We start from the raw sequence: 24,333 nt of genomic DNA, 5'->3' as shown, positions 1-24,333 counted from the left end.
CGCTGTTCGAATTACAAAGACATAGTTGGTTGACCTTATAATGTGTGTGCAGTAATAACTTGACCTCTGAACGTATTGGATATAAACACATCATACCCTACACCGTCAGGTTAATTTTCTTGTTGAATGGAGGTATCGAGGTCTCTTAACTGTGTATTTTGGCTCAGTCATAGCATACGTGTTATCGCCCTCCCATCCCATCACCCCTTTCTCTTTGGGATTGACGCGGGTGGCTATGGAGAGAAAGGAGTTTATTAAAACACGCCACCCAGCCATTGTTCGAAATATTCTCTAACGCACAGCGTCCGTTGTACGTTTTGATCGAATTTGCGATACCGTCCATCACTAGTAACGGTCAAATGGTCAATCTTAGACGTGTAAGAATTCTTAGGCGTGTAAAATCTTAGGCGTCTAAGATTTCATTGGTCAATAATTGAATACGCCTAAGATGATTGGTTGTTTGGGATTTCTAGTCCTGTGATTCGTTTATTTAAGTCTACCGCGAATTTCTTAGACGCCTAAGATTGCATCTTAGACGCCTAAGAATGCATCTTAGACGTCTAAGATTGCATCTTAGACGTCTAAGGTTAGGCGTATTCTTAGGCGTATTCAATTTTATTGACCAATGAAATCTTAGACGCCTAAGATTTTACACGCCTAAGAATTCTTACACGTCTAAGATTGATATTTTAGTGATGGACGGTATCACCAATGTGATTTTCTCTGAGGACTTGCAGCAAAATTGATTAATTGGTTTGATTTTATTTTCGTTGGTTTGGTGTGCTGTTTTGGTGTGGCTAGTAGTAGTCGAGGTATTAATGTTGATGAGCATGATGACGGCGACGACGACGACGACGATGATGATATGATGATGATGATGATGATGATGATGATGATGATGATGATGATGATGATGATGATGATGATGATGAAAATTAATACACAAACAACAAAGAGGAACAAACATGCCTAGCATATATTTATATACCTCCATGATTCTATTTTTAACATGGAAAATTTGACCTCTTGTCTTCTTGCACTTTGCGGACTGAAATTATGCATATCTGATCCCTTCAATAATATAAAAGACGATTTGACCTTGGCGAAAATATGTCACACGCTGTTCGAATTACAAAGACATAGTTGGTTGACCTTATAATGTGTGTGCAGTAATAACTTGACCTCTGAACGTATTGGATATAAACACATCATACCCTACACCGTCAGGTTAATTTTCTTGTTGAATGGAGGTATCGAGGTCTCTTAACTGTGTATTTTGGCTCAGTCATAGCATACGTGATATCCCCCTCCCATCCCAGCACCCCTTTCTCTTTGGGATTGACGCGGGTGGCTATGGAGAGAAAAGGAGTTTATTAAAACACGCCACCCAGCCATTGTTCGAAATATTCTCTAACGCACAGCGTCCGTTGTACGTTTTGATCGAATTTGCGATACCGTCCATCACTAGTAACGGTCAAATGGTCAATCTTAGACGTGTAAGAATTCTTAGGCGTGTAAAATCTTAGGCGTCTAATAATTGAATACGCCTAAGATGATTGGTTGTTTGGGATTTCTAGTCCTGTGATTCGTTTATTTAAGTCTACCGCGAATTCCTTAGACGCCTAATTTCTTAGACGCCTAAGATTGCATCTTAGACGCCTAAGAATGCATCTTAGACGTCTAAGATTGCATCTTAGACGTCTAAGGTTAGGCGTATTCTTAGGCGTATTCTTAGGCGTATTTTAAAGGTTTCCGCCATCCATAGCTTGTTTCTTGGAACGAGGCACTTCAAATGTGACAGCAGCGTCAGATCGAAGCGCATAAGATGTTTTGTTGGTCCGAGGTTGAAAATAAGAAGAGATGTAATCAGGTGATTGAGTGTGAAATGCTTTGAATGTCTGGAGAAGACTCTTGAACTGTATTCTTTGGGCAACAGGCAACCAGTGGAGAGATTGGAGAAGAGGAGAGGCATGACTGCGACTCGGTTGCCTGAAGATAAGACGGGCAGACTTATTTTGGAGGACTTGAAGACGGTTTAGGTGTTTTTTATCAATACCATTGAAGAGTAAGTTACAATAGTCCAGTTTGGATAAAATGAGAGTGCGGACAATGTTATGACAAGTGTCTGTATCTAAGTATTTACGGATACGATTGAGATTTCGCAGCTGCCAGTTAATGGTACGAGACAAATTGGTAGTGTGATCAGCCATTGTCATGGAGTAATCAAAAATAACACCCAGGTTACGGATGCTTGGGGAAGATGGAATTTCCTGATTACCAAGATGAAGGGTGAGACAAAAACGTATCTGATAATGGGGAACTTTCGCTATGGGAAAATGTCATAAGGTGGCTGAAATTGACAAAAGTGCATAATTTGCTCAATTGTTTCAGTGAGTTGCATTAAGGATGACTAAACTGTAGTCAAACAAGTTGCTTTAAATTGATTTAGATTAGTAAAATTGCACCAAGCAGCCACATATTGTACAAGGTAGCGTCACATTGGTTGCAATGGTCACAAAATTGTCCAACCATGCACACACTCACAATGTCACTTTGCACAACATTGCAAAATGTTATCCATTTCTGCCATTTTGACCCGGCAACGTTTAAAAAAGTAGTTAATGATTATCTCCCTTTCAGCCATGTAAACATGGAAGTGTAATGCACTCTGATTATAGACTCATAATTAGGCCCTCATTTGTGATCAACTTTCTCATACTTGCCACGAAATCGCAGTTTATTTGTATTTGGTTTGTTTTATTATTGGTTATTGTAACACTTTGTAAAATTTTAATTTTTAAAAATACACGTATAATTATATTTTATACAAAGCTCGGTGTAGAGTATTCATCCAATAACACCACATATCTGTAAAATTAAATCATACTCGCTGCAATTTGATCTGTAAATTGAAGATGCAACTCAATTCGTTGCTATAGCACAAATATTCAATTTATGACGATTTTGTTATATAATGATCTACGCCAGGAGAGTCCATTATACTTGACGGGCTCAACGCAGCAAAGAGAATCATTGCTTTCTAAATTCTTCAACATTTGACGAACTCAAGTCAACGCAGCAAAGTGAGTCAATGTTTTCTTCAATATTTGGCGTACCTCAAGTTCAACGCTACAAGGAGAGTCAATGTTTTCATTAATATTTGACGGACTTCAACGCAGCAAGGAGAGTCAATGCGTTAATGCCATACGAACGTGAGTTGTGAATATGTAATAATAGCGATTAATAAAGGTACATTGTAAGTGGAGTATTATTATAATTGATAACTGTTAATTAAAAGTTACCTTTTTAATAAAGTTTTTACTACAACACATCTTAGGCTTAAAAAATTATGCCTCAAAGCGCCTGCGCGCGTTCGTTTTTCTTAGCTCGTCCATGTCAGCTGAAACGGCAAATTCATTTGTCCGTTTTTTGCCGTAAAACCATGAAATTCTGAGACAAATTTGAAAGAAAAGTTACTTGATTCGATACTAGCATTGTTTAGGTATAAAACAATTGATATTTGTACTTAAATTGTGTAAATCAACCACAATTTTATGTTGTGTACTTTTGAACACTCGAAAATGACATCTTAATTCAAAATTTAGTTTTAAAAAAATCTTTGAAAAAAATAAAAATCTCTAAAAAATAACTCATTCCACATTCGCTTTTGAAACTGCCATGGGCTTTGAGACATAACAATTTTTTTTAGCCTGAGCAAGTTTTAAACAAGAGTGATATAGTAACCTAATAATGTTATATCAATTAAACACAGTCAGTCAGTAACAATCGTATACTGAGACCAGTTTTAGTATAAATACAGTAAAAATACAGAATGAATTATATCAAGAAGATTATAAACCATAAGCAACATGATAGAGTAAGTCAGTATGGTAAGATAACATTAGATAAGGCTAAAAATTATTTCATTATCTAAATCAATATATTATTGAAAAATAACACTTCAGTGTTTTGCAAAAGTTCATTCTTCAAATCAGATACTTGTAAACTTGCTTGATTTATTGTTGTGAATGAGTCGTTTTACAAAAGTGTTGTTTCAGCCCTCTTTTTATAATATAACTCAAGAACTGTAGGACCTAAAAAAGTATATATGTGATATTTGAATTATTCTACACACTCGCTATGAAATGATCAATGCAATTTTTGCCAAAGCGCACTATATCGCAAGATGCAGTGAACTACCAAATCGCAACAGTTTAAAAATGTTGCTAACCTTAAGCATGTTAAGGGCCCATCCCTTGAGCGTTTGGACAGTATTTTTTGTGAGACATGAGATCACATCAGACATATCGAATTGCATTCTGAATACGAAGAATGTCTTTCTGATATCAAATAATTTTGATTTTTTAAATTAAAAAAATTTTTGCAGTGTAATACACATTTTATGGCAAATGATTAAAAATGTTTATTTTTGATATTTAACAGTCCTCGAAGTAAACTTTATAAATCTGATGATATGTACTTAAATGTATGTAGCTGGGATGAAAGCCGACGATCAATTGAAAAATTTGACATATCGTATTGATGGTACGGATTTTTTCCCCCAAACACCCAAAAAATTGATCGTCGGCCTTTCCTCACAGCTAGATACACTTTTTTCAGTACATATCATTAGATTTAAATTTTACTTCGAGGACTGTTATATATCAAAAAATTTACAATTTTAATAATTTGTCATAAAATTTGTATTATATCGCGAATTTCAAAAAATCAAAATTAGGCCTATTTGATATCAGAATGACATTCTTCGTATTCAGAATGCAATTCGATATTTTTGATGTGCTCTCATGTACCACAAAAATACTGTCGAAAGGCTCATTCCACATCCCTGAAATGAGACATTTACCATTTCCTGTAAAAGCTTGATTATTATGCAAGTCATTCCTGGCAATGGTAAAACTACATTGATGTCTGATTTGTCTCCATTTACCATGATTACACAGATAATATCGTGCGTGCGTGCATACTCGCACATGTGGAGTGTGTTTGTTTGTTGGATGTGTGGAGGGTGGGTGGGGTGTGTGTGTGTGTGTGGGTGGTGGTGGGGGGGGTTGGAGTGTGTGTTATGAATCAGTGTCTGTGTGCTGCAAATTGTTGTCTGGGTGCACGTTTGGTTTTACGCGCGCGTGTAATTAATACAGATAAATCATTGCGTACCGGGGTATAGGGTGTAGGGGTGGGGGGGGGGTATGTGGGGTGGGGGGAGGGGGGGGGGGGTGGTGTGAGTTTGTTTGGGTGTGTGTTAATCTGCATGGCTGTGTTTCCTGTACTATAAAAAGATTGATTTTTATGCAAATTGGTATTCCTGGCAATGGTAAAACTACATTGATGTCTGATTTGTCTCCATTAGCCTACACAGAGAATATCGTGTGTGCGTGCATACTCGTACATGTGGGGGACTTGGTGAGCCCCTGAACCCTCGGGGTCCCTGGACTTCGTCCATAATGTCCACCATATACCGGCGGAAGGGGGGGGGGGAGGAGACGCGGGGCCAGGACCCCCCTATATTTTAGGTGGGGTCCGACCCCCCTTTTTAGCACGAAACACACCAAGTTTTTTGCCCAAATAGGGTAGTAAAATTTTGTGTGCTTTCGGGCACTGGCTCATAAGATAGCAAAACATGCCTTTAAATACTGGTAGTTGGGGTTTGGTGATGGCAATTCATGACCCATTCTCAAAATATGACCCACAATCCAAATTACCCAAGGCACCAGTTGTTGCTTTCCCGGAGTTATGGTTGACGAAATGTTATAAAACGTATATATGTCTCATAATCTGAACTTATTTTTCTTTCGTGGTACTTTTTAAGAGAACAATTTATTCAAGTATCAATAAAACAATTGAAGCCTTTATCTAGCACCCGGGATCTAGCATGATTGTTACAAGTCACGAACTGCACGTAGACCAGGTCTGGTTGATTTGCATAATTGGTATTCCATAAGTTACTAAAATAAAAAAATAACGCTATTTTATTTTTTGAGGTTGGATTACAATAGACTATACCACACGTAAACCAGGCTGATTTGCATCCATGGCTGCATTATCATTTGTGTAAAAACGTTTCTGTAGTCATGCACGGCCAGATTCCAATTGTTTCTTCCCCAGAGGTACCAGGTACTGCATGGCAATCTAGAGTATCCGAGTACTTACACATTGTAAGCGACTGACTGCCATTCCATTCCATTCTATTCTCTATTCTATTCTATCCTATTCTATTCTATTCTATTCTATTCTATTCTATTCTATTCTATTCTATTCTATTCTATTCTATTCTACTAAAAAGTTCGTCCAAATAAAACTCCGAAATGTGGTGCCGTGATTCACAGGTTATAAATAGATATTTTCTGTGTATTATTCTAAATTTATTCTTTTCTATTCCTAAGTTCGTCCAAATAAAACTCCAAAATGTGGTATATTCACAGGTTAAATAATTTAGATATTTAATGTGTATTTTACTTAGTGACTTGTTACTCAAGTTTCCCCGGGTTAAATCCCCGTCGTATAAATTTATTTTATTTTTTGAAAATTAACTAGAATTTAACCCGTATAAATTTGTTTGTAAATTATTGTAAACTATAAACAAAAGTTACTTTTGAATAATATTAATAAAAAAGGACATATGAACTTAGGATTGTCAAGCCGCACATGCACACAATTTCAAGGCTTCTCTTTGGCAACGTATTCTTGTGGCACATATGACTTTACGTGTGATTTCAAGTTGACGCTTAGCACAGGTCAATGGTTACCAATTAAAAACAAGTATGGACTATGTACTTCCGTGGATATACGGGCCTTGTTTCGTAATTCATGACAGTACCCGATAAGATTGCATGTCACACGTACAGTGACAACAATAATGTAATTCAGTTTGCAGACAGGAGGGAATTTCTTATCATATTAATAACGGACATACCACGACAAGGTGATTGATACTTCGATACTTTCTTTGCCATCCATACCTAGATGTTGTCCAGATGTACCACAGAATCATCGTGAGCGACAATGGACGAATTACAACACGAAGGTACCGAAAGAGGTAAAAGAAACAGACCGATCTGCTTTTGTTTTGTGTGAATTTTACGTGTTTCTTATCAGATACAGTGTATCTCAAAAAATATTACAATTGTATTTTTTTTTATTAAAAGAAAAGGAATATCGAAAAGAAAAATTATTTGCCGGCGTGTATGATGTTGGTTAAGTCATGATTTTTCTGTGTGATAATAGAGGTTTTGTTTTAAAAGTTATACAGTCAATGGGGCATGCCAAAATTCACATGGGCCAATTCCTGTGGAATTCAAGCGTTATTGATCACTACATCACGGTAAAGTAATATAATTATACACATAATATAACAATTTAATTAAAAAAAATATATGCCCTGTATTTTATGATTTCTACAAATTTTCTTTGAATATATGTTACATTTGTTATGCTTAATAGTACCGGGGTATATCATAAATTATTTATATACCTTGCTTATTCTGCTTTTAATATTTTGTGTTTAAGCGCCTAGCCACCCCAATGTTATTTTTTGCTTATTTTATTAGATAGGCATAGAGGGGCGTAGTCAGCTTTCCTGGGCGGGGGGGGATAAAATATCGGGGGCACAGACGGAAAAAATTGCAGTCAAAAAAGGCTTTAATGTGACGATGTGAGCGCGTAGCGCGCAAAAAGTTTGTATTTTATAGTACTAGCGGTCACCCGTCTTTCGCGGTCAGAGTCTTTCGCGGTTGGTAAATTTTGTATATTTTGTGTACATGTAAAAGTTTTATTTAATGTGATTAAAGGTATGAGAGGAGATTATCATTTAGAACTTAGAAGTATAATATTTAGTATCTTTTCCATATAAATCAATGGCTTGAAATTGCAATTAGATCATGATCGAAGCAAGTCTTCTTGCCACCATATCATATCCACCGTGAGAAGTCTTGCCCCTGTGGAATGCTGGCGGCTCTGATATTTAAAATTTTTATGCATTTGTTTCTACAGTACTTTTGAGCCCATTTTGGACAAATTTGTTGTACCTTTTAGCTCATGTTTTTATCATTTTCATCCAAGTTTTCCCCCACCTTGAAACGTACCTTGCTGCCCCGCCTCCTGCAAAAGTCCTGGCTACATCACTGAGCAGATGAACACAATTTTATTCACATCCCTCTTGGCCCCTGTGGCCTGCTGGGTGATCTGATATTTTAGATTTCTATGCATTTGTTGTACTTTTTATTTATTAGCCCATTTTGGATAAATTTGTCATACTCTATAGCCCATTTGTGACAATCCCCAAATTTGCCTTGCCCCCCCCTCTCTCTCTCCCTCTGAAAAGTCCTGGCTACACCACTGTGCAGCTGTGTTTTTCTTAACCATGATCTGTTCATATGGGAAGTCTCAGTGAAACTGTTCAAAAGTCACCCATTTGGGTTACCAACAGGTTTGGCAACCCTGATTAATTTGTCCTTCAAAAGTTTCACTTACAAACTAATTCAATAAACAAACACTCTACTGTTGACTATAGGTTCTCCATAAAAACACAGAATACATGCTAATGTTGATAAATTAGTTGAATAAACAATATATGTTAATTGAGTTTCTACTGTGTCATGTAATAGTTGAGACTGCAGGCATACTTCTACTGTGTCATTTAATAGTTGAGACTACAGGCATAATATCCTCACACCGATGACAGGATAGAAGGCCTAATTCAGGCTATGTCAACATTAGTGTATTGTGTTGGCCTGAAAAGTTTTAGCATGCAGGTGCTCTGGTAGTGCCTTTGAAACTAATTAACATAAATTGACACCCTTAACGTAAACAAAAACAAAATTGGACGTTTTATTGGGGTGCGGACAACTTTACTCTACGCAACGCAAAAATCCGTTTTCCGAAATAATGTAAAACGTAGAAGTTTTTAGCCTTACCAAGTCGCCAAACTCAGTAATGTATTATAAATTTTTCGGCCATGATCGGTATGAAAAGGGCTTTATTGAGACAAATGTGACAAAATTATGTAATTTACACTATTTTAGCCCATTATCGGGGTGAATTTTGATGGTAAAGGATCTCCCTGCCTCTTTTCCTTTGCCCTCCAGATTTCCCTTTCATTTTTTAGTCAGAGGGGCACTTTTGTCTTTCATTTTTTGAGGGGGGGGGGGCTAAACCCCCAATCCCCCGGTTCCTAAGCCTATGTTTGTTTGATGTCGTTCAATATTAGCATCACGTATTTTTTTTAGCCCAAATTTTAAAGTTATACTTTACAATGTATTACGCAAGCATTGTGGCATGAATAACCCGTGCAATTTATTGCAACTTTTAAATGCGGGTATTTTTCTTTAAAACAGTACTCTGTTGCTAATATTAAAGGGGGGTAACCCTATCGGTTTAGGATATGGATTCTCTTCAAACTTACATACAATGTCAAATATTGTCCCCTTTATCCATCTATGTGAGAAAACGGGAACAATTTCAGCATAAATGTGAATAATTAGCATAATTAGCAAGCCAATACACTGGTACGCGCGAATTGCATTCTGGTCAGGCATCTCGAAACAACGGCCGAGCGTATGTCCCGGTGGAAACAGGAAGTGTTCGCCTTGGCACTGAAAACCGGCTCGCCCCTGTACACTTTTATACCCTCTATTCATACTGATTAATCTTAAAAACATTACATATTACTGCGCTCATTATCATTCTTGACAAGATAGCCCATGCTGTATTTACTTCGCTTAATTATTTCTTTATTTTTAGCTATATGATGCACATTTTCACATATTTATGATTTTTCTTTGTTTTATTTTTTAAATAATTTTTTAATGGGGGGGAGGTGCTCTCATAATTTTTTTCATATTCCTCGTATCATGCTTGACAATATAGGTCATGTTTCCTTATTTATTTCGCCTCTTATGTATTTCTTTATTTTTGTTTTTTGTTTTATATCATTATAGCGCCATCTATAGTTTGACATTAGGGGCCTATTTGATGTATTTTTGCGGACGAATTGGTACTGGGGTGAAGTCTTCCGAATCTATTCCGATTTCATTCTATGACTACCCAAAACTCCCGTGTCGTGTAAAATGCGAACAACTGGTATACCTGTAAAAACCGCTGTGTTTCATGATTTCTCCGGAAATACATCGAATTGGAGCGTCAAATTTCAGGATAGTAATGAGAAAAATAGTATCTATTATGTGATACCAAAACCTTATCAACATTGAAAAAAATCGGGGGGATGATGCTGTCGATCGGGTTACGGACCTTTAAAAGACATTGTACGGTACATTTTATGGTATCAAAATGCGCGTAAATAAACCATCGTTCTTTGTATCATTGTGAATACGATTATTAGTTCTGAAACTATAGGCGTATTTATAACGGTTGTGTTACTTTTTGTAAAGACTTTACTTGCAATGTACCTATTTTTTCAGGAGTTTCAGGAGTTAGCGATGGCGGTGGCATCTGTCAAGTTTGTGGCGACAAAGCAACTGCTATACATTACGGAGTTCTAGCATGTCAAGGATGCAAGGTAAAGAGTAAAACGTGTCGAATGCAAAAATACAATAATTATTGTTCCAAAGTAAAACAGGTTACACGCGGAGCCGCCGACATTGAGCTACATTGGGACCCTCGGCCCGGGTTTTGGAAGCAGAGAGAAAAAAAAAGAAGAAAAAAATCAAAAAGTATCCTGTTTGCCTTTTTTTTTACTTTTGAAGGACCGCTTTGTTTGAAAATGTCTTTAAAATAGGGCCCAGAATGTTCATCTCCAAACTGGGCAAAAACTCACGTTTAGGAATGTGTCAAAATGGTCGCATAAGTGTGATCACAAATCACAACTAGAGCTACTGTGGCTCACGAGCCACGAATGTCAGGCGGTGATTGATTCTGATTAGTATCGTTTGACCTTAGACCTCGGGTAAACTCATGCTATACTCTCCAAGTGTCAAGGATCATTTTCTGCAAGTTACAGCTCGATTGGAGCAACTTTTAAATTGACCTGACCTTTGACCTCGGATGACCTTTGCGGTTTTATACTCCTGAGGTATAAGGGACTGTGCAAGGGCACGAGGTAAGTTAGGCGTATGACTGTGATGACATCATCACGCAGCAATACTGTGCAACGTTAAATTTGACCCGACCTTTGTCTTCGGTTGACCTTTTCGGTTTCATATTGGGAGCAACGTTAAATTTGACCTGACCTTTGACCTCGGATGACCTTTTCGGTTTTACACTAGGGATCATTTGCCGCAAGTTGAAGCCTGATCGGAGCAACTTTAAATTTGACCTGACCTTTGAACTTGGATGACCTTTCCAGTTTCATACTTCTCAAGTGTCAGGGATTATTTTCCCCGAGTTGCAGCCCAATTAGAGCAACTTTAAATTTGACCTGACCTTTGACCTCGGATGACCTTTGCGGTTTAATACTTCCCAGGTGTCAGGGATCATTGTCCCCAAGTTACAGCCTGATCGGAGCAACTTCAAATTTGACCTGACCTTTGACCTCACATGACCTTTGTGGTTTCATACTCCCCAAGTGTCAGGGATCATTTTCCCCGACTTACAGCCTAATTGGAGCAACTTCAAATTTGACATGACCTTTGACCTCACGTGACCTTTGTGGTTTTATACTCCCCAAGTGTCAAGGATCATTTTCCCCGAGTTACAGCCCAATCGGAGCAACTTCAAATTTGACCTGACCTTTGACCTCACATGACCTTTGTGGTTTTATACTCCCCAAGTGTCAGGGATCATTTTCCCCAAGTGACAGCCTGATCAGAGCAACTTCAAATTTGACCTGACCTTTGACCTCACATGACCTTTGCGGTTCCATACTCCCCAAGTGTCAGGGATCATTTTCCCCAAGTTACAGCCTGATCGGAGCAACTTCAAATTTGACCTGACCTTTGACCTCACATGACCTTTGCAGTTTTATGCGGTCATATTTCAACATTCGACTTACCCCCCCCATTATTCACCATTATTGCGTCATCTGTAGAAACTATATATAGTGGGAATTATTGATTTTCATAAATGCATCATAGGAAGGCATGATGCAGTTTTAGCCAAGATATCACCCCCCCCCCCCACACACACACACACACACACACCCTTATTAGCCATCAGTGAAAATTATATAGCTGTTTATATCTAACATACAGGCATCACATCACAAGTTACACTCAAGATATGTAACAAAATTGGCATCTGAACATACCTCAGTTTGTTTCGTGTGAATCGCCCACTTGCGGTTTCATACACCCCAACTGGGCTGTTCCAGTTGAAATTCATACAACCTCTCCGGAAGACATTATCTTAATCTCCCACACAGGGAGTGTGAATTTCGAATGGGCCTACCTGAATGGGTGACTCCGTTTGTAATATTCAATCCCTGTGTGGACGATTCAAGTCATGTCTTGCATGAAGGGTGTATGGATTGCAGTTGGAATAGCCTACTAGACGAAAATGTACACGTTTTGATGTATGGATTGCAGTTGCAATAGCCAGGCGGCGAGTGGCATGATAGAGCCGGCAACTTGTGAAACCGCCCGGCCGTATGACATTTTCCACACGGTTGACGATGGAAATTTACTGAATTTAGAGAATGCACGGCATTCACCACCTGGCAATAGACCAATTCTGACGAAACTTTACACGTTTTGAAGCTCAGACAGCAGAACCATTGTCTGTGGTTATCTCTTGTTTATCAAAACACTAGACTAGATGTCTCCATGTTGTTACTGCCCCTAACTGCCTATCAGCCAAATTGCTGCCTCTAATGATAGCTGCTTCATTACATTTCACACAAATATTTTCACAAAATGACCCCTATCAAGCCTTACATGAACTTTGACCCCAATCTGTGGTACAACTTATTTGAAGCTTGGGCCAGCGGTTCTTGCTGACCATGTTTGGTGGTCATAGCATGTCATTTAAAGGAGCAGTAGCATTTTTAAGATTTTCACAAAATGACCACTAATAACCCTTATGTGACCTTTGACCCCTATCCGTGTAGAAGTTATATTAAGCTTGGGTCAGTGCTTCTTGTGGCCAAGTTTGGTCAAAATTGGTGCAAGCATCTGGCACTAGTAGCAATTTTTGGTTTTACTAAAGAAGAAAGAAGAAGATTTGAGAGCTTCACAGTATATCAGGCGGATAAATCCGCCTGACATAATTATTTAAGGACCAAAATTTTGTTGAAACAATTTGTTTGCAAGTTCGAACCTTTTTGAAGCATATAGTACGTTAAAGTTTTTACTCGGGCTAAAACGGGTGATGCACAGGCCTCCTGGCTTATATAGCCCAATGGTAAACCCGGTCCTGGCTGGCATGGGCTCTATACATTTGGCAATTTCTGCATTCTATAATGTGTTGTACACATCTGACATTTGAAGGCAGCTCATATAGATTGGGTCTTACACATAACCGCTCGGTATTTATCTATGCCCGTGCAACGGGGCATAGATATTGTATTTGTTGTGTTTAGTCTTCGGCTTCTTCGCCTTCTCCTTCTCCTTCATCTTCTTAAGACCACGCCTTTGCACACCTCTAGCTCAAGAACTAAAGTAGCCTCGGGGCCCTAACTTGGTATAGTGATGGCCCATGGCCCCAGAAAATTTCGTAGGGTAGTCTCGACCCCAGAGGTCAAAGTTCATGGGCTACAGGGGGCAATATGTGAAAAATTTCAAACAGCTCTAGCTCAAAAATTACAGCGCCCTCAGGGTTTATACTTAGTACAATGATGGCCCATGATCCCTAAAGTAACATATGGAAGCCGCGACCCCAGAGGTCAAAGGTCATAGGCTACAGGAAGCAATATGTGTAAACTATTAAAACAGCTTTAGCTTAAGAACTATAGCGCCCTCAGGGTTCATACTTAATAAAATGATGGCCCACGACCCTTGGATATTTTTTGAGGTAACATCGACCCCAGAGGCCAAAGGTCATGGACTACAGTGAGCAATTATGTGTAAAATTTCAAACAGCTCTAGCTCAAGCACTACAGCGCCCTCAGGGGTCATACTTGGTACAATGATGACTCATGACCCTTGATGTATTCTGTATTAGCCGCATCCCCAGAGGTCAAAGTCTAAAGGCTTTAAAAAGCAAAATAGGTGCGACCTATTAACACAGTATAGCGCAATAGGTAGTATTTTGTTAGCTACCTGTGTTTGCAATGATGAAGGTCTGAATCGTACGCCAAGGAAACTGATCACTTGACAAAAACTCCCTTAAAAAGGGAATGTGTAGGCATTTTGATTTTGGTTCCTTGGACCACCTCAAAATGTTGTCATGATAGGACAAGGGGTATGGTTGGTTAAGGCGTGGGGTATTAGAGAGAGTGTGGTCCAGTCTGGTGGCGGTTTAGAGAGAGTGAGAGTCTGATGGGGTATAAGAGAGAGTGAAGGCTTGGTAGGGTATTAGAGAGAGTGTGGGCCAGTCTGGTGGTGTTTTAGAGCGAGTGAGTGTCTGGTGGAGTATAAGAGAGAGTGAGGGTCTGATGGGGTATAAGAGAGAGTGAATGCTTCGTAGGGTATTAAAGAGAGTGTGGGCCAGTCTGGTCGTGTTTTAGAGAGAGTGATTGTACAGTGGAGTTCAAGAGAGAGTGAAGGCTTGGTGGGGTATTAGAGAGAATATGGATCAGCCTGGTGGTGTTTTAGAGCGAGTGAGTGTCTGGTGGAGTATAAGAGAGAGTGAGGGTCTGGTAGGGTATTAGAGAGAGAATGGTCCAGACTGGCGGTGTTTGAGAGAGAGTGATGGTCTGGTGGAGTGTAGGAGAGAGTGAAGGCTTGGTTGGGTATCAGAGAGAGTGTGGGCCAGTCTAGTGTTATGAGCATTACATGTATATCAAATGAAAGCTTAAAACAAGTGCTTTCACATGGTGCTCACCAAGTTTTTGTTTGTGAATATGGGAAGGGGGTTAGGTGTGGTCACGGGCATAGATATTCGTGTTTGGTAAAACACATTACTGTGGCATCTAGTCTTCTTTCTTATCCAGAGCTTCTTTGCCCGGGCGCTGCCAACAAACGCATCCTATTCGTGTCCATCGAAGAACTGTGTTATCACAAAAGACACGCGAAATCGATGCATGTATTGCAGATGGCGAAAATGTTTGTCCGTGGGGATGTCCAAAGAGGGTGAGTTGAAATAGTTAAGAGGGTTGTGATTTCTCATGCCTTGGTGCTAACGTCCATATAACCATTCAAAATCACTTCATCACAGGAGAGTGATTTTGAATAAATAGAAGAGCGTAAACATCAAGGCGTAAAAGAAATCGCAATCACATAATTCGTCCACCGTTTAATGGGGAAAGTGAGCGAGGAAGACTATTGAAAGGGAAAGAAGAAAGCTAGAAGTTCGAACATTTATATTATGAGAAAGTCAGAAAGCAGAAAAGAGAGACAGGATCAGGAAAAGCGAGAGTGCGTAAGTGGGCGGGTGGGGGGGGGTGGGGGTGTAGGGATGGGGGGTGTAGGGATGGGGTGTGGGGGAGTGCGTTAGTGAGTGGGGGTGCGTGGTGAGTGAGTGCGTGAGTGAGTGAGTGAGTGAGTGAGTGAGTGAGTGAGTGAGTGAGTGAGTGAGTGAGTGAGTGAGTGAGTGAGTGAGTGAGTGAGGGGGGGGTGAGTGAGTGAGTGAGTGAGTGAGTGAGTGAGTGAGAGATACGTATACACAGAGACAAGACACAGAAATAATCAGATTCGGAAAGGGAAAGGGGAGCGAAGACTGAAAAGCGTATAAGACAAATTGCAATTAATAGTGTCGATCAATGATCCACAGTCTTAATAAAACTTGCATGCTATAAAGAAGTAGAGTTGCCTTCGAAGTCGGAATCGGTACGAATCTGAAAAAAGGATATTCAGGAAAATATTCTAAATAATTTAATTTTATTTCACTAACTGTACAGGTGTCAGACTCGGCCGTCGCTCCAAGAATCTGAAAAACAAACTTGCAACAAAAAATCTTGCAATGGCCCCAGACACTTCAACTCCAAGTAAGATACCAGCTAAGGATGCGCATCTCATGCCTGGAGAAGCACCATCAATGTCAGCTGCAGCATCTGTGTTGTCTGCGGACGTTGCATCAACATCTGCAGGAGCTGCAAGCGCTTATGCTATCCCGCCTGATGAAGTCTCTCATATGGAATCTATAGCACAGCAAACCTATGATGCCTTCATGGATTCGTTTACGTTCCCATGTAGCCATGGCCATCCAACAGCAAGCATTACCGAATTCAACAGCGTTTTGAGGGGTCATTACATACGTTTTGACCAGGCTACGCGGTTCGATGGACAGCCGGACCAATTATATTCCATGATATTCTCACGTGTAACAGACTTGATTGAAAAAGTAGTTAAATTCTGTAAAGCTGTGCCTGGATTTAAGGACATTTCGCTTGAGGATCAGATGGAAGTACTGAAAGGTGCAACTTTTGAGATCGTAGCATTCCGAGCGGCATTCTTCATAGAAAATGGCAGTTTGGTGTTCTTTGGCGATCCTCATTGCATTTTACCTTTTGAAATGTTGGCGGGTACGCCATTGGAGCGCTTGTTCCGAGACATAGAGCGTGTTAGTGCTCGACTGATGAGTCTCAATATAACAATTACAGAATTCAGTATTGTGTGCGGCATTCTCGTCTTTTCTGCTGGTAAGTTTTAGCTCATTTTTTTTTGGGGGGGGGGGGCAAAATTTTGTCCCCATTTCTCAATATTTTATCCCATTTTTAGTCATTTTAATGACATTTTATACTCTTTTGCCCCCCCAATTTAATTTGCCCCGGCTACGCCACTGCACATATCCACGTCATCACCATTACCATGGTTACGGTACAGGGCCCTGAAAGTTTTAACCAATTCTTCTTGACAGCGTTATTTCCCAAAGGAATTCTTTCCTTGCCTCATTTCCAGTCCGGACCAGTTTTTCAGCCAATAGCCATGATGGAAATATTATGACCCGGATGGGAAATCAGTCAGGCTTAGGCCCTTCACAATTGATTCTTAGTTTCCTGTTTCATGGTTGAAAACAAGGGATGAGGCGACTTTTAATTATTAATTATCTATTATTTTCTTTATTTTAAATCAAGCGGTCGCAACCTACATCAACCCGTTTTGACTAGGCACATGCATTTAATTATTTTACAACTACGTTTGATTTTATACATTAGTAATGGTACAGTTATGTTCTTTGTTTATTCATCATTATAGTTGATATGATCAAAGTAAGAAAATAGCAAATGGAAGTCATTAAAAGTTATTTTAAAAGAGAAAATACAAAATAAAAGTAAAATAATTAAATATTTTGCAATTTTTTACTTTGGATGCGGGCGGGAAACAGGAAACTAAGAATTAATTGTGAAGGGCCTTATGTTCAGCCCAGCTTTCCAGGAAATGACCCGTCTCACCCAATGCCGTTCAAATGCAGATCCAAACGGTCCATCTCTCACCCAAAGACCCCATATTTTTTACATTTTCCTCTCACTGAATGCTAAAATCCATGCTCTCACCCAATGACCCCATATCTTCAAATAGTTTGCTCTCGCCGAATGCCTCTTGCTGTAAAAGAGTCAGCCTTACACATAAACCCATTTCATATTGAAGTGACCCCTGTGGTTGTGCAAGTGCTCAATGCCACTTCCCTGCAAATTATTGGACGACTTCCCGCGTTCCCGGGGATGACTTTCGTCCCCGGTGGGTTCAGTCTTCACTGACGATGTGTACGCATGATGGTTCCAATTATAGGGGTACTTTTCAAGAAATGTCTGCGGAATTTTCGAGAACAAAATTGTTCGCGTTTGTCCAAATTTGGGGTGTTTTGGAACAAAATTGTCCTTGAAATGAAAATAGGGTGTATTTCTAGGACTTTCGTCCGCGTTTTACCGCTACAGTTTTTGTTTTTTTGTACTTTTTCTGTCTGTTTTTTTAGTAGTTCCACACAAAATTTAATAGGATATTTTTTCCGATACAAATTGTCCTCATTTCCCCGTGAAATAGGGGGGAAAATTCAAAAGCGTCCTTGAAATGGTAAAAATAGGGGTATTTATTTTGGAAAAATGTCCTCGATTCCTCGTGATAAGGGGTGAAATGAAAATGCGTCCTCAAAATGATAAAAATATAGGGGAGGTAGGCTATTTGGGGGCAAATTTTCTTTGATTTCGCGCAAAATAGGGGGTAAAATTGCTGCAAATGTCCTTGATTCCCCGTGAAATAGGGGTCATTTTCAAATCCTGGAACGGTCATACGTCCTACCTTTAAATACAAACTGAACTCACACCGGGCTTTCGGCCGGGATGTGTATTGTGACGGGAAAAGGTCAGCACTGATACTCAAAAATTACTTAACAATATTATTATTATTACTCATGTTACTACCGGGACAACCCGTTTATCTTATCAACATGATGATTAAGAGGCGCATTAAGATTATACAATTCCGATAAGAAAAAGGGCTGTATAAAGCGGGACACGGTCAGCAGTATTTATACGAAGCCTGAACGTGTGGCAAATCGTTTATCTTATTATTTAAGTCGCATTAACACAAGCTAAGTCAATGGTCACATGGATCTTACACAATGTCTTATCATCTTAAAACTGATCACACACACTGATAGCAAGTGATGACCTTAAGACAGGACAATCTATTAACACTTGTTGTGACTTCTTAATGAAGATAGATAATTTGTATTATATAAGTATTTGTATTAGCCTCTCCCTATTAACCTATAACTTAAGGACATCTCTTGCTATCAGTTTATTTTTATACGTCTAGCCCTCTTTTTTTGTTCCATTATCCATTGTATTTCTTTTGTTCAAAGTCAGATCAGCTGTCATTTATATCAAGTAAATGGTCTGGTCAAGATGATCTTGGTCAGGTCCCGGACAAGAAAGTGACTTTAAAAATCAAAAGGAAGAACTCAGGCCTGATCTTATCTTTACGTTATACAGCCCCCTGGCACTAAGACCCCGGACCCCTTACCCCCTTCTTCGGAGGTATTGGGCACTGGGTGGGTTGTACGGTTCAGAAGGCCCGAGGGAGCTGGCAACAATTTCTGCAGCTTGAATTTAAAAGAAGTGATTTTCGGTAAATTGGAAAAAAAATACACTAGGAATTTAGTCGGACCTCCTGAAAATAGCTGAATGCTTCCATCTGCCGGTTTGTGTATTCTACAAAAGTTGAGTTGAGATGGTTATGTCCAAGTTAGGTATAAGCATTTTCATCTAGAGTGTATTTTATCCGTCTTTTAACTTGCAGGCAGAATTGGTCTGAAGCAACGCAACAAGATTGAAGAACAACAACTTTTTTTTCAAAGGCACTACGTCATCAATTACGTAAGACGCACCCAACGGACCATGATGACGTGTTTGCGAGCCTCATGCTTCTCTTGCCACACATTCGTGAAATCAATTGCCAACATAGCAATGCTGTATGGAACATAAGTCATCTGCAACCACAAGCTACAATGATACCACCACTGTATAGAGAAATATTTGAGGAAGAACAAGAATAAACTACACTAAGCCAAAAAAGAAACTTATAATTTTTTACGATGTCAATCTTAAAATCCTGTCCATCAAAATGAACCAAAATTACACACAAGATTACTTCAATACTTTACTCTAAAGACATGTCAGTAACCAGGCAGTTGTCCAACTGACACAACAGTAAAATGCAGACATTTAACAGCTTCCTGGAAAAAAAAATTCACAGCCCAATAATTGGCACCCAGCACAAGAAATCTGTGAGTAAGTGGAATAGTGTAGAACAAGACCTGTTTCTTGAAGAAAGTGCGTGAAATGCAGAAATCGGCCCGTTTCACACTATTCCACATTGAAAAAAAAACCACCCCCCAAAAAAAAACCCCTCCCTCCCTCATCAATTCATGAAAATTCTCTGGATGAGAACCAAAACATTAATTGTATACAGTTATTACACACAGAATTACTTCAATACTCTACTCTCACATGTCAGTAACCAATCAGTTGCCCAACTGACACAACAGTAAAATGGACTGACATGGAACAGCTTCTTGGACGACATGTTACAGCCCATTTGATATATGTGTAAAGCAATTGTAACAGCAATGTGCACTTTCCTGTCTCAGGATTGCCTCACAAAAATAACACCCGGCATACTAGGCCAACACAGACACAAACGCCTCCATGCACCCCAATCCAGGGGCCTCAACATTCTCTCACAACTTCTTCACATATCTTAAACTCTATGTTGACGAAATGTCCAGGCAGTGACATGTTATACAGCAAGCTGTTCCATGCATTTTCAATTGTGTCAGTAATAGGCAACCGCTTAGATATTGACATGTCATTAGAGTCGAGTATTGAAGTAAATCCTGTGTGTAATTTTGGTTCATTTTGATGGACTGATTTTCACGATATGACCATGTGATAAATTATAAGTTTCTTTTCCTTTCTCCATTTTCGGTTGCTCTCAGATCCTGTACTCAATTTTATAGGTACACTCCCCAATAAAATACAAGATATGTACAGAAACAGAGTCAAGAGTTAAAAGTATGCCCTTTTCTAAATACCCAGCAAACACAAAAATATTTCAATATAGTTATATAAATGCGTTTTGGTTTTGTCCTGGGGTTTTGGTCAAAACATTTTAATAACATTTAAATGTGGGTAATATAAAGGTCATGAAAACATATTTAAAAAGTTTTATATTCAAAAACATTGCAACTACATTTTAAATATGCGGTCAAAATGTTATTGCAAAATATTTTTTGGCAAACGTTTTTGCAAAATATTTTGTCAACACTTGATAACAAACATTCTATTAAAATGTGTTGCATCATGTTTTCTGAGTGCTATTAAAACGTTTTATACCCTTGATAGCCCAACATTTAAACGTTTTCTGAAAAACGTTTTGTGTTCACTGGGTACAGATGTCTATATGCTGGTGATGCAACTGCATAAACTCACTGATTCCAAACTGCCACTGCGAAATCCAACATGGCGTTACTGAAGGTTACTCTCAACTTTGAGATGAGACAAACTAGTCAAAATAAGAAAATTAGAAATGTTTTACTTTAGATCAAAAATGCCAAATTGTAGGCAATTCAACCCCTCTCCCATCCAAGTTCCTGGTGTAACCACTGGGCTTTAATATTGGATCAGATTGTGTCATAAATGTGGTAAATATATGAAGAGCTTATTTCCAAACCGTGTTAAGTCCACCCACCTTCAAAATTGAGATTTTGATGAAAATGGGTAGTGAGTATCTAGGACTATCCAGCAATGTGTGTGGTTTTTCACAAAATGAGTTAAGTCCCGAAATATTGACACCCAAAGTATAGATTTTTTCCCAAAACGTGTTAAGTCCAACCCAGTTTTGTAGCAATCTGTGTTAAGTCCACGAACACTGCTCTCGTGGCCAATAGTCCAATCAGAGCAAGAGAAATGCGGCAGCTTGTAGGCAAATAGCACGGCATAGGGCTAATGTTAATTCAATGCATTGAAATCGAATTGAATTGAAATGAAATTTGGGCGATTTTCATTTCAATGCATTGGAATTGAATTGGAATCGAAATGAGTGGGCTTGGGCATGAATTGAATTGGATTGGAATTGAAATCATCGTGAGCAATGAAGAATTGAATTGGATTGGAATTGAAATCAAGTTGAGTGATGAAGAATGAAGTGGAATTGAAATGAAATTCAGCTTTGATTTCAATTCAGCATTTCAATTCACAAGCAGATGTCTGTGATTCCAGATCATTCCACCTGTAAAAAGTACCCTTCCCCATGAAGTTCTGCTCTGTTTAAACAAGCAAACTGTTTTCCCTAAACATGATAAATAAAAAGAAACAGTGGTCACCATAAACTGGTACAAAACATAAACATAAAGTGTTACAAAACATATTGCAACTAAGTAATCTGGAAAGCTTTCATTTAAAAATGATAGCATAAAATACACGTATATTGAAGAAAATTAGAAGTATTATGATATCATTTCTCACACACAGGTATAGTTAAACTTTTTGAGACTTTCTTGGAATTCTTCTTAATCTTTCTTTAGAAGAATATCAACTGTCTCTCTTGTCATGTGGAAAATTAGGGCCTATAGGTTCTATGTTCATAAAGACACTAATATCTTCTAACATGATGCAAATTGATTCTTAGCATTCCCAATCTTTTAAATTGCTTGATATGATCGATAATGTGAGTATGAGACCCCCCCAACTTGCCAAAGATCTCAAACTTTTGGCACTGATCATAAAGCCCTTATTTTCTCAAGCTCCTAATTTTTATGCTCAAATGTCATTGTACATTTGAACAAATTTTGAGAAAACCATTAAAGAAAATGCTTAGGCCTATATCTTTGACAGCTTTTTTCACACTTTTCAAAAGTACAAGGATTTTGGGTGTAACAAGTAGGGGCTATGTAATAGTATCAAAACCTTGATTTTTGACATCTTTGAGGTCAGTGTGGGGACAGGGTCCCATTATCAATCATACCACACACCTTAAGTTTAGAAAATGATGTGCATGGTGGACAAGAAGTTAGGACAAATATTAGGAAGTCAGTCACCTAAGAACTAAGAAGTTCCAAAGTTTCATAAAAATAGGACCCAGAGGTCAAGGATCACTCGCATTGTTTGAATGTGAAAAGTGAGTATAATTGGTATAACATTTAAAACATGCACTGCAAAAACAGCGTCTAAATGTTAAACACCATTCTAGACACCATCTTGTCCTCGATTTGTAAACATTGCTATTTGCTAAACATGTTTAGTAATTTGATTTTGATGCCTTGTGTTTAAAATTAATATTAAACACTTAATGTTTTGAAGTTTGACATTTGTGTTTAGATTTTATATGTGTTTACAAATCGAGGACAAAAAAGTGTTCAATCTCTAGACACAGTTTTTGCAGTGTGCCTTTGGTAAATTAACACAAACTGCAACTGTATTGGAATTGGAATTGAATTGGAATTGAAATGAATGCTCAGAATTGAATTGAAATGGATTAGCTGTTAATTTCACTGCATTGGATTGGAATTGAATTGAAATGATTTTGAAATTGACAAATTGAATTGGAATCGAATTGAATTAATTCTAAAGCAAGGTGGATTGAATTGGAATTGAATAGGAAGACTCCAGGTATAGAAAGAATTGAATTTGAATAGAATTGAAATCAATTTTCTGGAGTGAAATAACAATACAGTTGATAACACTGCCTTGCTTTGCGTCTTCGTTCTTATTTGGTCTGCATATTTTTTTTAAAATAATAATATTAGTAGTTTGTATGGGATTTCTGAAATATTTGATAGATACCTCCAGAAACACATGAACAGGGTGGGAAGGGGGAGAGGTTGTGATGGTAGAATTAATGTTTATAGAGGATGGTAGAGGAGTTAGTTTTTGATATTATTATTTTGTGTGATTATCAAAATGTGCTACTAAATTCAAGGTATTATTTTTAACTTGAAGGATTAAAAACTTTAAAAAAGGACTGTCAATATGGGGGAGGGGGAAATTGTGATTTTGGGATGAAACAAGTGGATATTTCAGGTCATCACTTATTGTCAGTGAAATGATGTTTATTCAATTCTGAGAAATGCAATACAATCACTAAGTTTTGACTTTTGTAATATTAAACGTCAGATTTTGGTAAAAATGGGCGGGAGGAGGGGGTTCGAGATGCAAAGTGTTTTGTGGCAAGATTCAGTTTTATAGTAGAGAGAATCACATTTTGTATGTTTTTAATAAATTTGTTATCTTTTAAGACTAGTTTGAGAAAAATGAGGTTAGTTCTGTGTTACAGATATTGCGTTTTGTGTCAAAATGTGTTAAGTCCATGCCAGAAATTGCGTTTTGTGTCAAAACGTGTTAAGTCCATACTATTTTTAAAACAAATTAATTCATTAAAAAAAATCAAAAGTCTGTAGATTTTAACTTTACATGGTTTTATGGTCCTATATATGTCACCTTCACTTCACTGTAATTTTATAGAAATCTAACTTTTTTTCATTGCCATAAAGAAAATTCCTGATTTTCTTCAAAGTGAATCTTGTGGACTTAACACGGTTTGGAAATAAGCTCTTCATATATAAACACAGCCAAATTAAAAAGTCGCCACTAGTTCCATCCCCATTTAACCAGAGTCTGATGAGTTTATGGCAAAATAATTTATATAATTATTTTCTATACACTTGAAGGGTGATACAAAATTTGAAATTAAAAGTTTAATCATCGTGAGCATTGGAACCGTTGTTTGGAAATTTGTGTACGAATTGACCATGCAAAAGCCAATGTATGGTATCAGCTTAAGGGATCTGGAAAGAGCGTTTTGAGCGTTTCGACAGTATTTTTTTGTGGGA

The 24,333-nt window shown here is 38.3% G+C and overlaps 1 protein-coding gene across 1 annotated transcript; it reads left to right on the top strand.

The window, feature by feature from the left end:
- The first annotated feature begins 6,754 nt into the window (after positions 1–6,754).
- On the top strand, positions 6,755–22,539 carry LOC140164406 (nuclear receptor ROR-alpha-like). The gene is made up of 5 exons (XM_072187683.1): positions 6,755–7,054; positions 10,434–10,531; positions 14,999–15,137; positions 15,905–16,645; positions 19,245–22,539. The coding sequence occupies exons 1-5, from the start codon at positions 7,021–7,023 to the stop codon at positions 19,427–19,429; spliced, it is 1,197 nt and encodes a 398-aa protein (XP_072043784.1). The 5' UTR covers positions 6,755–7,020; the 3' UTR covers positions 19,430–22,539.
- The last annotated feature ends 1,794 nt before the right edge of the window (positions 22,540–24,333 follow it).

This window comes from Amphiura filiformis, chromosome 11 (assembly GCF_039555335.1).
Source record: "Amphiura filiformis chromosome 11, Afil_fr2py, whole genome shotgun sequence".
NCBI classification, from domain to species: domain Eukaryota; kingdom Metazoa; phylum Echinodermata; class Ophiuroidea; order Amphilepidida; family Amphiuridae; genus Amphiura; species Amphiura filiformis.
The sequence above is the reverse complement of the archived record's forward strand: the minus strand, read 5'-3'. Positions and strand labels throughout refer to the sequence as shown.